Here is a 14,698-nt window from a genome sequence, read left to right on the forward strand (position 1 = left end):
GTTACTTTTTTGAATGGTATCAATAATATGCATATCCTTGCTTCAGATCCTGAGCTACAGGCAGTTAGATTTAGGTATGTAATTTTAGAGGAAAATTGAAAAAAAGGGTTGGATCCTTAAGGGGATTAGGAAAGGGTTCTTTATAGCACCATAAAGGTTCTGTTTAAAACTGTATGAGCATAGCTCTTATAGAGCCTTATTTGGCACAGAACCACCTGTTTTATTGTGTAGCAACATATAGTAATTTCATACAGCTTTGCTCTGGTGCATATATTATCTGATATGAATAAAAACAGTTAACCTGACTGATACAACTTCATCATGGTCAAACACAGAGAAATACATTATACCAAACTGATAATACCATAGACAGTTTTAGACACCTATTGATCCACTTCACTCAGCTCAACTCAGATGGGAATAGTGAAAAACCAACAGTGTGCTTACTGCTACAGCCATCAAAGACAGCTTAGAAGAAGCATCCAACAAGCTTAGATTGCTTTGGTCTCACAGTTGAAGAAAATCATGTGCACAGATCCTGTTATGTGCCTGCTAAAAATCCCTCCTATTCCCATCTGAGTTTCTGCTTTCAAGGTTGGTTAAACCACAAAATAGATCAACCCTACCAGTTTTAAAACATTCATACAAAGAACCACCGTGATAGCATTTTCCCGTCTAAGCAATAAAAGGATACCATTCTATCAGCATTCAGCATCCAAACCAACCAACAAAACCAACCAATCCCATTTTGATTTTTTTTCTGGATGAATTCAGATGCATTGCAAAGGTAAAGAAGGGTGACCTTGCACTGGGGCTTGTAATGTAGTATTCCAATATCTACCTACTGTAGGCGACCCGCTGGGGACGAGGTAACAGCAGCTCTCTGTCTCTCTCTCTCCTTCCTTTCTCAAACTGAAGTCACCAGCAAGGGAATTCAGTTAAAAAAAGGGATCTGGTTCCTGCGCTACTGCTGCTGCTGCTGAAACGAAACCTGCCTTTGATGTTCTCTATGCACAGTCCTGTGGGGAATCCAACCCTCTCTCTCCCTCTCCGCAATGAGCATCTGAGCACCACAACACAGCAGCCCACTGTGTACGGCCGGAATACAGGCTCGAAATAACAGTGGAGATACTAAGGAATCCTACAATCAATACAGTGTCCATATCAGGCAAATGTGTCAAAAGTCCAGTACTCACCATCTCTCCTGTTTACTTTGGCAAAGCCGGGTCCATGGCTGTTGGATAACTGTGATGAGCTTCTGAAGGAGGACTGGGGCAGGCTGGACACCAGTGGGCCATCACAGCTGTCTGTCAAGCAAACAGGGAAACACAAAGGACAGGGTTAGGTTTTACAATCACAGGTGATCTCTGAACTATTAGTAACGTTATTATTAGTACAGTATTTCCAAATGATTCAGAGGTGTAGTCTAAAACATCATCAGGGAGGAACCATGTTTAAAGCAATTTCAGAGACACTATTTTCCATTTTGTCACAATTTGATCACCATGTCGACCACCATTTCACACGCTGTTACTGCTCTCTGCCAGCAGCAATACTACGCACCAATGACACCATTGAAGTGATGCTAATAATAACTAAAATCACTAGAGTGCAGATCACATTGTTATGTTCCAACACCTTCACAAATGTGTGCATGAGTCCCATCCCTCTGGTCACACCACGTAATTTCAATGTATTTTTTATTTATCTGTTATTTTACCAGAGAAGTTGACTGAGAACACATTCTCATTTGCAGCAATGACCTGGGGAATAGTTACAGGGGAGAGGAGGGGGATGAATGAGCCAATTGTAAACTGGGGATTATTAGGTGACCGTGATAGTTTGAGGGCCATAATGGGAATTTAGCCAGGACACCGGGGTTAACACCCCTACTCTTACGATAAGTGCCATGGGATCTTTAATGACCTCAGAGAGTCAGGACACCTGTTTAACGTCCCTTCCGAAAGACGGCACCCTACACAGGGCAGTGTCCCCAATCACTGCCCTGGGGCATTGGGATATTATTTTTTTAGACCAGAAGAAAGAGTGCCTCCTACTGGCCCTCCAACACCACTTCCAGCAGCATCTGGTCTCCCATCCAGGAACTGACCAGGACCAACCCTGCTTAGCTTCAAATGCAAGCCAGCAGTGGTATGCAGGGTGGTATGCTAATGACTATGTGGAAATGTGGGTAATATTTGTTTGAGATGTTGACCAATGAGATTTCAACCTTTATTCACCCACTCAAAAAGACAGCCAGATGTTTGTTGAATGCTCAATGTGTTATCACTATGCTTTCAACGACCTAAAAGCACAACCAAATTCCAAATGGGAAAACAATGTCTGATTCGGGATTTAGGGCTCGATTCGCCAAAATTCTGCGCTATAGTGCGCCTGAAATGTAAAGGTAATATCCGATTGAGCTGACATATGGAGTGTTTGCAATGAATGCGGTCTCCACAAATGTGGGAACGTTGCCTTTAAATTTCAATCGCGCTATAGCGCTGAACTTTGGTGATACGGATTGAATCGAGCCCTTAGTTTTCATATACATGTGCTACCACTGCACTTTCAACCATTTAAAAGCACAAGTTCAAATGGGAATACAATGCCAGATATGTTGGATTTATACAACAACTTAATGTGTTATCATTGTGCTTCATCCAACAGTACAACAAAAAAAAACTGGATTGCACTTGAGAATACATTAAAAGTACATAGTGCAAGTGATCAACGTTGTTCGAGATTCTGTACAGATTATTATAGCAATTGTGAAGATCTCCACAGACCTGCGAACTTTTGCATGCTATCTCGAACATGTACACTTTCTACGATTACATAAGACGTTTACAGTATACTTAAAGTAACCTCAACATGTGGCCACGGATGTGTTTCTCATGTTAAGGTTGAATAAATACTTTTACATTTGTTTGAAAGATAGCCTTAACTTTAGGCTATTTACTGATGTACTGGGCCGTACTCACTACCCTCTGTAGTGCCTAGCGGTCAGAGGCCGAGCAGATGCCATACCAGGCAGTGATGCAAACCGTCAGGATGCTCTCGATGGTGCAGCTGTAGAACCTTTGAGGACCCATGCCAAATATTTTCAGTCTCTTGAGGGGGAATATGTTTTGTCGTGCCCTCTTCGCAACTGTCTTGGTGTGTTTGGAATTAACGTTAGCTAGCTAACAAGCCAGGAACAAACCAAAACTTTGTTAAGAAAGTTGCTTTTAGTTGCCTGGTTTTCTAGATTGACGTAAACTAAATTCATTTTTAAAACGGTTTATTGGTGTTCAAATACACCAGTTATGCTATTTTGGACCGTCAGGCTGCTGATATCATGCAATCTGTTGTTTTTGTGTTTATACTTCTTCACAACAACAATGATGTCACTGCAACAACTTTATACAGACATGTCGATAGACGTAGTATACATCAATCTTTAGTCTTGAAAACTGGTTGTTTAGTACACTACTGTACTCACTCTGTGAGTGCCCTCACATGTGAATCCTTAAAGAGATAGGTGGGGCTAAGGCTTAAGAGGGTGTGAACAATGTTGAATGGGTGTAGACAAAGAAGGGCTCTCCAGTAGGTGAACCAAAATATTCAAGGGCCATTTTCTGAAAAGTTGGATTACAAGTTTATCAACGTTCAAAGAATAATAACTTTCCCATTGTTCCTCAACTGTAGTGTATGATATACCATTTCCTAGCTCTGGGTCTCTACTTTTATCCAATGTAAAAAACACGATTTCAAATGTTGTTACATAAGACAGATTCGAGCCAGTCGGTCACAAATATGTAGAATTGCAGGAAATTAGATATAAAACTGCAACAAAAAAAGTTATGTACAGCAAACATATTTGTTTACCTTAATGTACGTACTTATTAAATTATAGTTTTCAAACCCAATGCTGAGTTAATGTGAGTTAATGTTTAGGGGCTAATTGTACAGCTAATAGTCTACGTTTTTGTAGATTGGTTGCTGTAGCTTCACTCACCTCAATCAATGTGATAATGGCTGAGGTAAGTTTTGCTTGTTTTTGCTGTTCTCCAAATAGCATTTTAGATGATGACATTTCAACTAGATAATGCTAGAAAAACCAGCTTGCCGAACCTCTTATCAGTAGTGCACACATGCTCTCCTCATGACCAAACTACATTCCCTGTCTCTCAATGACTAGATTAGGGTTGTTTGTTGAGTATTCAGTGTGAAAAGCTTTTCAATTATAGTGTTTTAGAGTGGGAAATGGGAAAGTGCACTCCAAAGAACAGAGCAGAGGAGTAAAAGCTAAGTTGAAAATCACTAATGAGAGTTCTCGTTGAAAACTACTTGACAGAAAGAGCAGAGCGTTTGAAAACACAAGAGCCATTTATCGGCGTTCAGAGTTTGGCATTTCAGTGCCGTTACCCACGTCTCTGACTGACTCTGTGATCAGTCGTGCACAGACGTCCGTTGTGCGGAGTCAGAAATTGTAGGTAAATGCTGAATATCTGGTTGTTTGCATCCATGATGGAAAACTCACCATCCCTTGTGCTAGAGCCACCTTCGCAAAAATATGCCTACTGCACCTCATTCCTTCAGCTAGCTCTATCCCAAAACAACACTTAACTACGAAGGTAATGTTTTGTTTTGTCTTAGAAACACAATATATGTAATAATTAGCTGGATTCTCTATAACGCTTCGCTACATAACACTACTTACTACCTTAGATAATGGGTGCGTCCCAATATGGCAGCCTATTCCCTATATAGTGCGCTATGGGCCCTGGTCAAAAGTCGTATAGGGAATAGAGTGCCAATTGCGATGCAGTCATTACCTCGTTCAAAGTAGTACTTCTCGGGGAGTGTCAGTGGCGTCAGAACCCACCAGAAGTGTTTAAATCACTATTGATACAGGACTGATCCTTGGCAGGAGCTCCAGCCGATAGAGTGAGACAGGCTACTGTACATCTACTGTGTCCCATTTCACATTTTGCTGGAATAACAATCTGCCCACAGTCAAGATGATGGAAATAGAGAGTGACTACTGATGAAGATGATGCATCACCTTCACAAGCAACAAATATAAAAACAGTATGGATAAGAAACCATACCCTTGGCAAGGCACTGGACTGAACTCCACGACTCCAAGAGTTCAGTCATATTCACTGTGTGTCTTTTGGATATGTAAAACAATTCAGACCATACTGCATTTGGCAGACATATACCCTAATGAGGGCCAATAAAATGCTTGTTTGTGGAATGGAATTAGGTCATGGAACACAAACAATTCAAACTAAAGCGCAGTACTCTGTTTTTCCGTTCTATTCTACACAACTTGGTTCCACTCTATTTTGACCCATGGGGCCTATAGTCTCAGTCTCCAGACAGATTGAAGAGCAGAACGATAACTACACACACCCAACCTAATGTGCCAGGGGTATTCAACCTGTAGTCCGCTGACCCCTACTGCAGGGGATCCGCAATGTATTTTTATTTTTTTCTCTAAAAGTACATTTTTCTTAAAATGCTTTTATAAATACAGAAAATTAATTTTGAATTACACTGACTGAGCGTTAGTCCCATGCTTCATGAGCTGAAATAAAATATCCCAGAAATGATCCATAAACACAAAAAAACTTTTTTTTTTAAATTTTCTTTACATCCCTGTTAGTGAGCATGTATCCTTTGCCAAGATAATCTATCCACCTGACAGGTGTGGCATACGAAGAAGCCAATTAAACAGCATGATCATTACACAGGTGCACCTTGTACTGGGAACAATAAAAGGCCACTCTAAAATGTGCAGTTTTGTCACACAACACAATGCCACAGATGTCTCAAGTTTTGAGGGAGGGTGAAATTGGTATGCTGACTGCAAGAATGTCCACCAGAGCTGTTGCCAGATAATTTTCTGTTCATTCCTCTACCTTAAGTCGCCTCCAACATTGTTTTAGAGAATATGTTCAACTGGCCTCAAAACAGAACGCCACGTGTATGGCGTTGTGTGTGCAAGCAGTTTGCTGATGTCAAAATGGTGAACAGAGTGCCCTGTGGTGGCGGTGGGGTTATGGTATGGGCAGGCATAAGCTACGGACAACAAACACAATTGCCCTTTATCGATGGCAATTTGAATGCACAGAGATACCATGACGAGATCCTGAGGCCCATTGTTGTGCCATTCATCCGCCACCTTTATGGCCCCATCTCGCAGGCTCTGTAGACAAATTCCTGGAAGCTGAAAATGGCCCAGTTCTTCCATCTGCATACTCGCCAGATGTGTCACCAATTGAGAAAGTTTGGGATACTCTGGATCGACGCGTACAACAGTGTGTTCCAGGTCCCGCGAATATCCAGCAACTTTGCACAGCCATTGAATAGGACTGGGACAACATTCCACAGGCCACAATTAACAGCTTGATCAACTCTATGCGAAGGACATGTGTGGCATTGCATGAGGCAAATGCTGGTCACACCAGATACTGACTGGTTTTCTGATCCACATCCCTACCTTTTTTTAAGGTATCTGTGACCAACATATCTGTATTCCCAGTCATGTGAAATCCATAGATAAGGGCCTAATGAATGTATTTCAATTGATTGATTTTCTTATATGAACTGTAAGTTTATATTTTTGTTCAGTATACACACCTACAGTAGAAAGGAGGAGAATATCTTCTTTCTAATGATTTTATTTCTCAACTGCTAATATTGAGAAAATTACCCTAATTGGAGCTAAATACACTCACTGGAGTACCTGACATAGGCTTTGAAAAAGCACCCGTGAGTACCAGTTGCTTCAAGTGCTGCTGGCTGCTGTTAAGCTTTCTTGACATGGACATACATTTTCCCAACAATTGGCTAACTATCATAACTCAAGGTGAGACCCAGATGCAGACACAGGGGGCAGATGGTTGGAGTCTTAGGTGTTTATTAATCCAAAGGGGTAGGCAAGAGAATGGTCGTGGACAGGCAAAAGGTCAAAACCAGATCGGAGTCCAGGAGGTACAGAGTGGCAGGCAGGCTCGAGGCCAAGGCAGGCAGAATGGTACAGAGTCCAGAAACAGGCAAGGGTCAAAACCAAGAGGACTAGAAAAAGGAGAAATAGCAAAAGCAGGAGAATGGGAAAAAAACGCTGGTTGACTTGGAAACATACAAGACGAACGAACTGGCACAGAGAGACAGAAAACACGGGGATAAATACACTGGGCAAAACAAGCAACACCTGAAGAGGGTGGAGACAATAACAAGGACAGGTGAAACAGATTAGGGTGTGACAGCTAACCTTTGTTTATCCAGCTAAACAGCGGTTATTAACAAAAATGTGTTAGGAGTTACATTTCTAGCTAATAGGCTATGTTAGAGTTAACACTTCCTCTTTCAATTATTATATCGGGAGGTAAAAATTATGAAAAACTATCTACCAAATGTTGATTAATTCTCCTTTCCAATATCATTCATCAGGTAATAAGATGTTTTGTACTTAAAAACAAATATATATACAGGGTTGCTGATATACCTGGGTGGGGGTCCCTGGGCAAAAAAAATGTGCAGACCCCTTTGTTAACTGAATGTAGTGACTTTTCAGGGGTGCTTCAGTAAATTAGCTTGTTCCTCTGGCAGGGAATGAATTGGCAAGATTGAGAGAGAGGGAGAGCCAGATTGTGCTTGTGGCCAGCTAGCACAATGTGGTTAGTAGTACTTGCATCTCAAATAGCACCCTATTCCCTATAGGCTCTTGTCAAAAGTAGTGCACTATATAGGGAAGAGAGTGCCATAGGACACATCCTATAACATTTGCACCGACTGCCACAGGAAGTAGAGCAGCTAGAAGCTTCTGTAGAGTGAAATACATGCATAACCAACCTCCACAGGGAAAGAAATGTCCAAATAATAAAAATGTACTTATTAGACCTTGTTTTACATATTGGCCCCAAAAGATACTCTACTGGTACATCTACAATAATACAAAATGCCAGAAGTTAATTTCGAAAAAAATACGTCTGAATATGGAACCGATGGAGGAAGTTTGTGAATGACTTCTGCTCTCCAAAGGGAAAAAGTTCACAAAAGTCAAGTTAGTCAAAAACATGGATAATCAACTTTAATCCCGTCTATGGCTTTTGAAGAAAAAAAAACTGAGTGACCAGTACCTTTCTCTGCAGCATGTTTGTGACCAGTTTGAAACGGCTAGCTAACTAGCGGTGCGCGCTAGTAGCGTTTAAATCGGAGACATCACTCACTCTGAGACCTTGAAGTACTGCAGTTGTTTCCCTTGCTTTGCAAAGACCGTGGCGTTTGTGGAGCGATAAGTAACCATGCTTATAGAGTGACTGTTGTCAATGTGTGCAGAGGGTCCCCGTTTCAAGCCCAGGTTGGGGCGAGGAGAGGGACTGTTACATGAGCACAGGATGGCTCTGCAGAAATAGTGGTGAGTGAGCATTAAATAATGTACTAATGGGCCTGCAAACTGCCTTGTAGTGTGATCTGTGAACTGTCATTGACTGCTATTACACAAAAGCAAGATCTGGCTCTCCAGAGCAAAACTATCCAATCATTGAGATGTTATGATAGCTGCAGCCTGTAATGGGGCATTATCAAGCCCCAATTCTCCAATCTGTAGTGGAACCCTGCTATGTTTCAGAGGTCATTTGCTTTGCAGCAGTTACGTGCACGCACATACACACACACACACACACACAAGGATAGCTGCACTAAACTACAGAAGCATAATCAGAGTGTCTGTAACTGTGAGCAAGCAAACAGGGCTCTCTCTCTCTCTCTCTCTCTCTGATGTTGTTGTTACTGGCACTAATAGACAGAAATGTTCGCTAGCTCTCCTCTAACTTCTCATTTACTGCTGCTCAGTCAGATACCTCTCCCAGCAGTCTCTCTGTCTCCCCCTCTCTCTCTCTCTCTCTCTCTCTCTCTCTCTCTCTCTCTCTCTCTCTCTCTGTCTCCCTCTCCCTCTCTCCCTTTCCTCTCTGGAAGCTGTCAAATGGCAAGCTGAAGCTCTGCTACTGCGCTAACAAACTGTGTTTGTGTGCGTGTGTGTGTGTACTGATGCGCTAACAAACTATGTTTGTGTGCGTGTGTGTGTGTACTGATGCGCTAACAAACTGTGTGTGTGTGTGTACTGATGCGCTAACAAACACAAAGAGAGAGGTGTTTGATCCTCATCGCTGTAGCCTCCAGCAAACACACCTGGCATCCTTGTGACGCCTCCTAACTTCAGCTTCCACCAAAATTATCCAGTTAAACAATGCAGCAAGACAATAGTTAACAATAGCTGACAATAGCTATCCACATCCATGGATAAACCATGCTCAGTTCACCAAACAAGCAATCTTCATCTTTGAAATGATATGAAAACAATAATAACACCATACTGTAGCACTAAGGTTGACCACAGCCAAGATAAATGTAATCAGAGAGGGCTACGATCAATGGGAGGATGATTTTTTTTTAAAACTCTTTATCCTGAATCTGTCAGTCTGCCAGTCTTAACTCTCTTTACAATACCACGCAGACACAGAGTTGAAACAAGCAGGCAGCAGCTGCAAGGCTGTCACTCACGTGATTGGGTTCAAACACATTTATTATTAGAGAACAGCCACACCAAGGAACATTCACTGACTGCAACACTTTGCCTTGCTATCATGCTAATGAAGATTACAGCAAAAATCATTCAGGTAACTTCCCTTATACTAATAGTCAGTAGCGGTGTGGGGGTAAAATCACTAGGGAAGCCAAGCCCTCCCCCCCTTTAAAACAATACCTGTTGATTCATATGCCTTGCAGCCGAGACAATAATAATAAATTCAACTACACCTTTGTTTTATCACAAAACCGGATAGCAACCTCTGTCCAGTGAAGTCCACAAAGCATATTGTGTGTAACAGACAGTTGCATGACCTACACAGCATGGTCAAGCAAGTTAATGTTTCCAACATTTTTGAACAACTAAGCAACTATTGATTTAGAACCACAGAGAGTTACTGCCAGTCACAAAGAAATCAGGAGCAGCCTCCACTATTCCACCATCATTTCAACATCATCAAATCACCTCTGCTTAGTCTAATACATTGACAACTAAAAGATACCAAAAACAATTGAGTCCAATCAACGTAAGCTAACTATGATCTGGCTGCCCATGGTTCTGATTTCTGTGTGTGTGCGTGTTCGTGCAAGTAGAAAAAGATGTTGACTCACCCTACTTGTAGAGAAATGCCAATGCCATCCTCCTCTCTTTCATGTTAACGAAACATGTTATTTGTTGTTGGCTAAAATGCTTGCTCCCTAGCCTAACTTTGATTCATGGGCAAAGTTAGCTAGTTAACATTAGCCTTCTACATCTAGCTACATGTTGAAACTCCATTCTCTCAGGCCAGGGGCACAACAATGTATGAATTAATGGTTGGATCAGAATCACAGTTATAATCATTAGCCAGTACGGAGAATTAAGTAAAACCACAAGTCCAAATCCCTATCTCCATCCATGTCTAATTTAGGAAAGGGATCATTTTAGCTAACTAGCTAGCTAGACACCGGAGGACAACAACACAACGAGACACAACAATTCAACAATGCAAGCTGGCTTGACACTTCCTTTGGTGCGCCAGGACCATTCACAGTTAATCTCGCTCAGTTTAGCTCAATGCTGATTGGCACATTTTTTAATACTTTTTTTATCAAGGGAGGCCAAATATTCGCTGGCTTCCCTTGCCTTCAATGCTACAGGAAGTAACAATGTCATACTCGTTTGGACCAGACAGCATCAGATAGATGGCCTACACATAGAGAGACAGAAGGGAGCTGTTTCGCTCACTCGGATGCTTTCTCCTGTGAGATACATTAATCCTCTTGGGAATTCAAGGAAAATTATAAAACATAAAGAGAGGGGAAGCCTGCCTTCCCTTGGCATCAATGAATACACACCACTGCTAATAGTTACCAAGAATGGGTAATCAAAAAGAAACTAAGATGCTCTATAACCCAGCAACGAGACTAAGGATTTGGCCCAGATGACACCCTTTTCCCTTTAGTGCCCTAGGCCCGGGTCAAAAGTAGTGCACTATTAAGAGAATAGGGTGCCATTTGGGAAACATACTAAGATGTTTTCAACCATTATTGCAGCCAGCTGGGTCCTGCCCTCCCTTCACCTCTACTCCTCTGTGATGGGCCTGGCTTAGACATGAAGAAGACATGAAGATACACCTGTCTTGTGATATATAGTCATTCTCCCACTACAGCGCTTACATTTGACATAAGCCTCCAATGTCCATCCTCTGCACTGTGGTCTGGTGTGTGGGTGAACAGTGTACTTTCTCCAGAGTGACCATAAAAGAAGTGACAGCTTTGATCCAGGTGATAGGTATAGGTCTATTCCACAGGACACACTATACCCGTGGTCACCAACCAGTCGATCCAAGGCATTCCTAGTCGATCACCAAGCATTTCTGTGGAAAAAACAACGATTCCTATTTATTTAATTGTTTTATTTTTTATTATTTAGCGCTGTTTTCATTGGCCCTTGCGCCTGGAAGGAAAGCGCATTTCATGTGCCTGAAGGTAGAACTCTGCCTATCCGGCAGATCCAGAGAGCAAATCAAGTGCACCTATAGGCCTAGTGCTGGTCAATCCGATAGCTCAGATCACTGTGTGTGCACAGTTTCCTCAAGCCGTTGACTGTAAAAAGAAACCTTGAATGCACAGCAAAGTTGATATTGTGAGATTTCAAAACTTTTAAAATCATAACAGGCGAGAGACTCAACGAATACAGTAAAGATGTCACTCCCTGACCTTAGATATTTCTGTTTTCTTTATATTTTGGTTAGGTCAGGATGTGACTAGGGTAGATACGCTAGTTTTTGTAATGTCTAGGGTTTTTGTATGTCTAGTGCTGTTGTAGGTCTAGGGCAGGGGTGTCAAAGTCAAATGGACGGAGGGCCAAATAAAAAAATCAGCTACAAGACGAGGGCCGGACTGTTCGAATGTTCATTGAAAAAATTTTAAATGACGCATATAGTCTAGTGAACCTAATTGAACCTACTGAAAACCTAACAAATATATTACAATATGATCAGATAAATAAAGCAATATTTTCTTATGGCTCTGTCAGTAATCTTTAATTTTCAACAGACACAAAAGACAAATTTCCTTTATATAAATATCCCCATAACATGAACATTAAATGAAAGAAACCGGTATTCAAGGCACCATCAGTAGACTATATTTTCTATTTTAGCAAAAGTGGGCTAAATTTACTTCAAAGAAAAAACAATAATAGCAATTTTCTATCATCCACTCAACTGAAATATTTTTAAAATATAATTGGATTGAAATACAAAAAAATAAAGTGCAAAAATCTATTAATCAAAAACAACACTTTGTTTAAGGAGAAGTAACATGCAGTGAAAACAAATATTACATTTTAACTTTTAAACTTGAACTGAGTAAAAACTCTAAATATGTGATTGCACAGTAATGTTCACTTGTTTGAGGTTGAGGGTGATACTTGGTGGTGTCCCATCTTTTCCACAAGTTCATCAATGTTCGGGGTAAGGCTCTGAGCTGAAGAAATCCTCAGAATTGAGTGGAGGTGTTCAGCAGTAAGTCGACTTCTGTGTGATGTTTTGTTCAGGTTCATCAAAGAAAACAGTTGTTCACACAGGTATGTGCTGCCAAACATAGACAACGTTTGAGCAGCCTGGATGCGCAGCTGGGGCATTGTGCCGGGGAGGAAACGGGCAAACTCCGCAGCACCCACTGCCGCATATTTTTCCCTCAGTGCATCATTGCATTGGAGGTCAATCAACTCCATTTGGAGGTTTGGTGGTGAGCTTTCCACGTCAACAGCAAATGGGTTACCGAGCAGTTCCAACCTGCTTTTTTGTGCTTCAAAGTCAGCAAATCGGCGTCGAAAGTCAGTGGTAAGCATACCTATTTTATCAGCCAACTGTGTGCTCGGGAACGCACTGGTAGAGAGCTTCTCTTTCATGGTCTGGCAGCTGGGAAAGTGGCTCAAATTTTCTTTCCGCATCTGCGTCTCCCACAGAGTCAGTTTGGTTTTAAATGCCTTCACTGTACTGTACATATCAGAGATGACACGATCCCGACCCTGCAGCTGCAAGTTTATTGCATTCAGATGACTCGTAATGTCACACAGAAAAGCCATTTCACACAGAAACATTTCGTCTCGGAGTTGTGTTGTGTCTTTCCCTTTGCTGTCCAAGAACAGACAAATCTCCTCACGAAGCTCGAAACATCTTTGAAGCACCTTTCCCTGGCTTAGCCATCGCACCTCTGTGTGATAAGGCAAATCACCATGCTCCGTTTCTAACTCCGTCAGAAATGCCTTGAACTGGCGGTGATTCAAACCTTTGGCTCTGATAAAGTTAACTGTGCGCGTGATGATGCTCATTACATGCTCCATTTTCAAGGCTTTACCGCACAACGCTTCCTGGTGTATGATACAATGATAAGCTGTCAGCTCACCTGTCGCGTTTTCCTCTTGCATCTTTTCCCGTATCTTCGCCACCAGTCCGCTCCTGTGTCCACACATCGCAGGTGCTCCGTCGGTTGTCAAACCCACGAGTTTTTCCCAAGGCAGCTCCATCTCATTTACACATCTTGACACCTCTTCATACAAATCATGCCCCGTAGTTGTGCCATGCATAGGACGTAAAGCCAAAAACTCCTCTGTCACGCTTAGGTTGGAGTCCACTCCGCGGATGAAAATTGACAACTGGGCAATGTCAGAAATGTCGGTGCTCTCATCCACAGCCAAGGAATATGCAATAAAATCTTTTCCCTTTTTCACAAGCTGCTCTTTTAGATTGATGGACAACTGGTCTACTCTCTCGGCAATGGTGTTTCTGCTCAGACTCACATTTAAAAAGAGTTGCCTTTTTTCTGGGCAAACTTCGTCACAAACTTTAATCATGCAGTTTTTGATGAAATCCCCCTCCGTAAATGGCCGGGCTGATTTAGCGATCTCTTCTGCCAAAATAAAACTGGCCTTGACAGCAGCCTGGCCTTGTGATTTGGCTTTTTTGAACAGAGCCTGTCGAGATTTGAGGCCTCGTTTTAATTCCTCTGCCTTTTGTAGCCTTTGTTCCATGTCCATATTCTTGTTTTTGTCCGCGTGTTTCGTTTCATAATGTCGTCTCAGATTATACTCTTTCAGTACCGCCACACTTTCTCCACACAGAAGACACACAGGTTTTCCAGCTACCTTCGTGAACATATACTCCGACTCCCACCTTGTTTGAAACCCCCGGTTCTCAGTATCCACCTTCCGTTTTGCCATTTTTGATGGGTATCTGAAAGTTAATTTTACTGTGATGCTGACGACTGCTGTGCCAATAAATATTGAAATGAAGCAGCCTACTGCTCGGTGCGTCACCTTTGCATTGTGGGAAATGTAGTATTGGTGCGTGTAAAAGATCTGCGGGCTGCCGGCTTGCTGCGGGCCGGTTCTAATAATAAATCAAGATCATCCCAGGGGCCGTAAAAAACCTTCTTGCGGGCCGGATGTGGCCCGCGGGCCTTGACTCTGACATATGTGGTCTAGGGGGTTTTGTATTTCTATGTTGGCCTGATATGGTTCTCAATCAGAGACAGCTGTTTATTGTTGTCTCTGATTGGGGATCATATTTAGGTAGCCATTTCCCCTTGGTGTTTGTGGGATCTTGTCTACGTGTAGTTGCCTGTC

At 42.1% G+C, this 14,698-nt stretch overlaps 1 protein-coding gene across 1 annotated transcript in view; it reads right to left on the reverse strand.

The window, feature by feature from the left end:
• The window catches only part of LOC139410049 (contactin-associated protein-like 4), a 199,643-nt gene that overhangs the window by 162,178 nt on the left and 22,767 nt on the right, over positions 1-14,698 (reverse strand). The window contains exon 2 of the mRNA XM_071155484.1: positions 1,197-1,307. Within this exon, the coding sequence (XP_071011585.1) occupies positions 1,197-1,307 (111 nt within the window). The remainder of the gene's footprint in view (positions 1-1,196; positions 1,308-14,698) is intronic.

The sequence above is a fragment of the Oncorhynchus clarkii genome, chromosome 5, assembly GCF_045791955.1.
Source record: "Oncorhynchus clarkii lewisi isolate Uvic-CL-2024 chromosome 5, UVic_Ocla_1.0, whole genome shotgun sequence".
NCBI classification, from domain to species: Eukaryota; Metazoa; Chordata; class Actinopteri; order Salmoniformes; family Salmonidae; genus Oncorhynchus; species Oncorhynchus clarkii.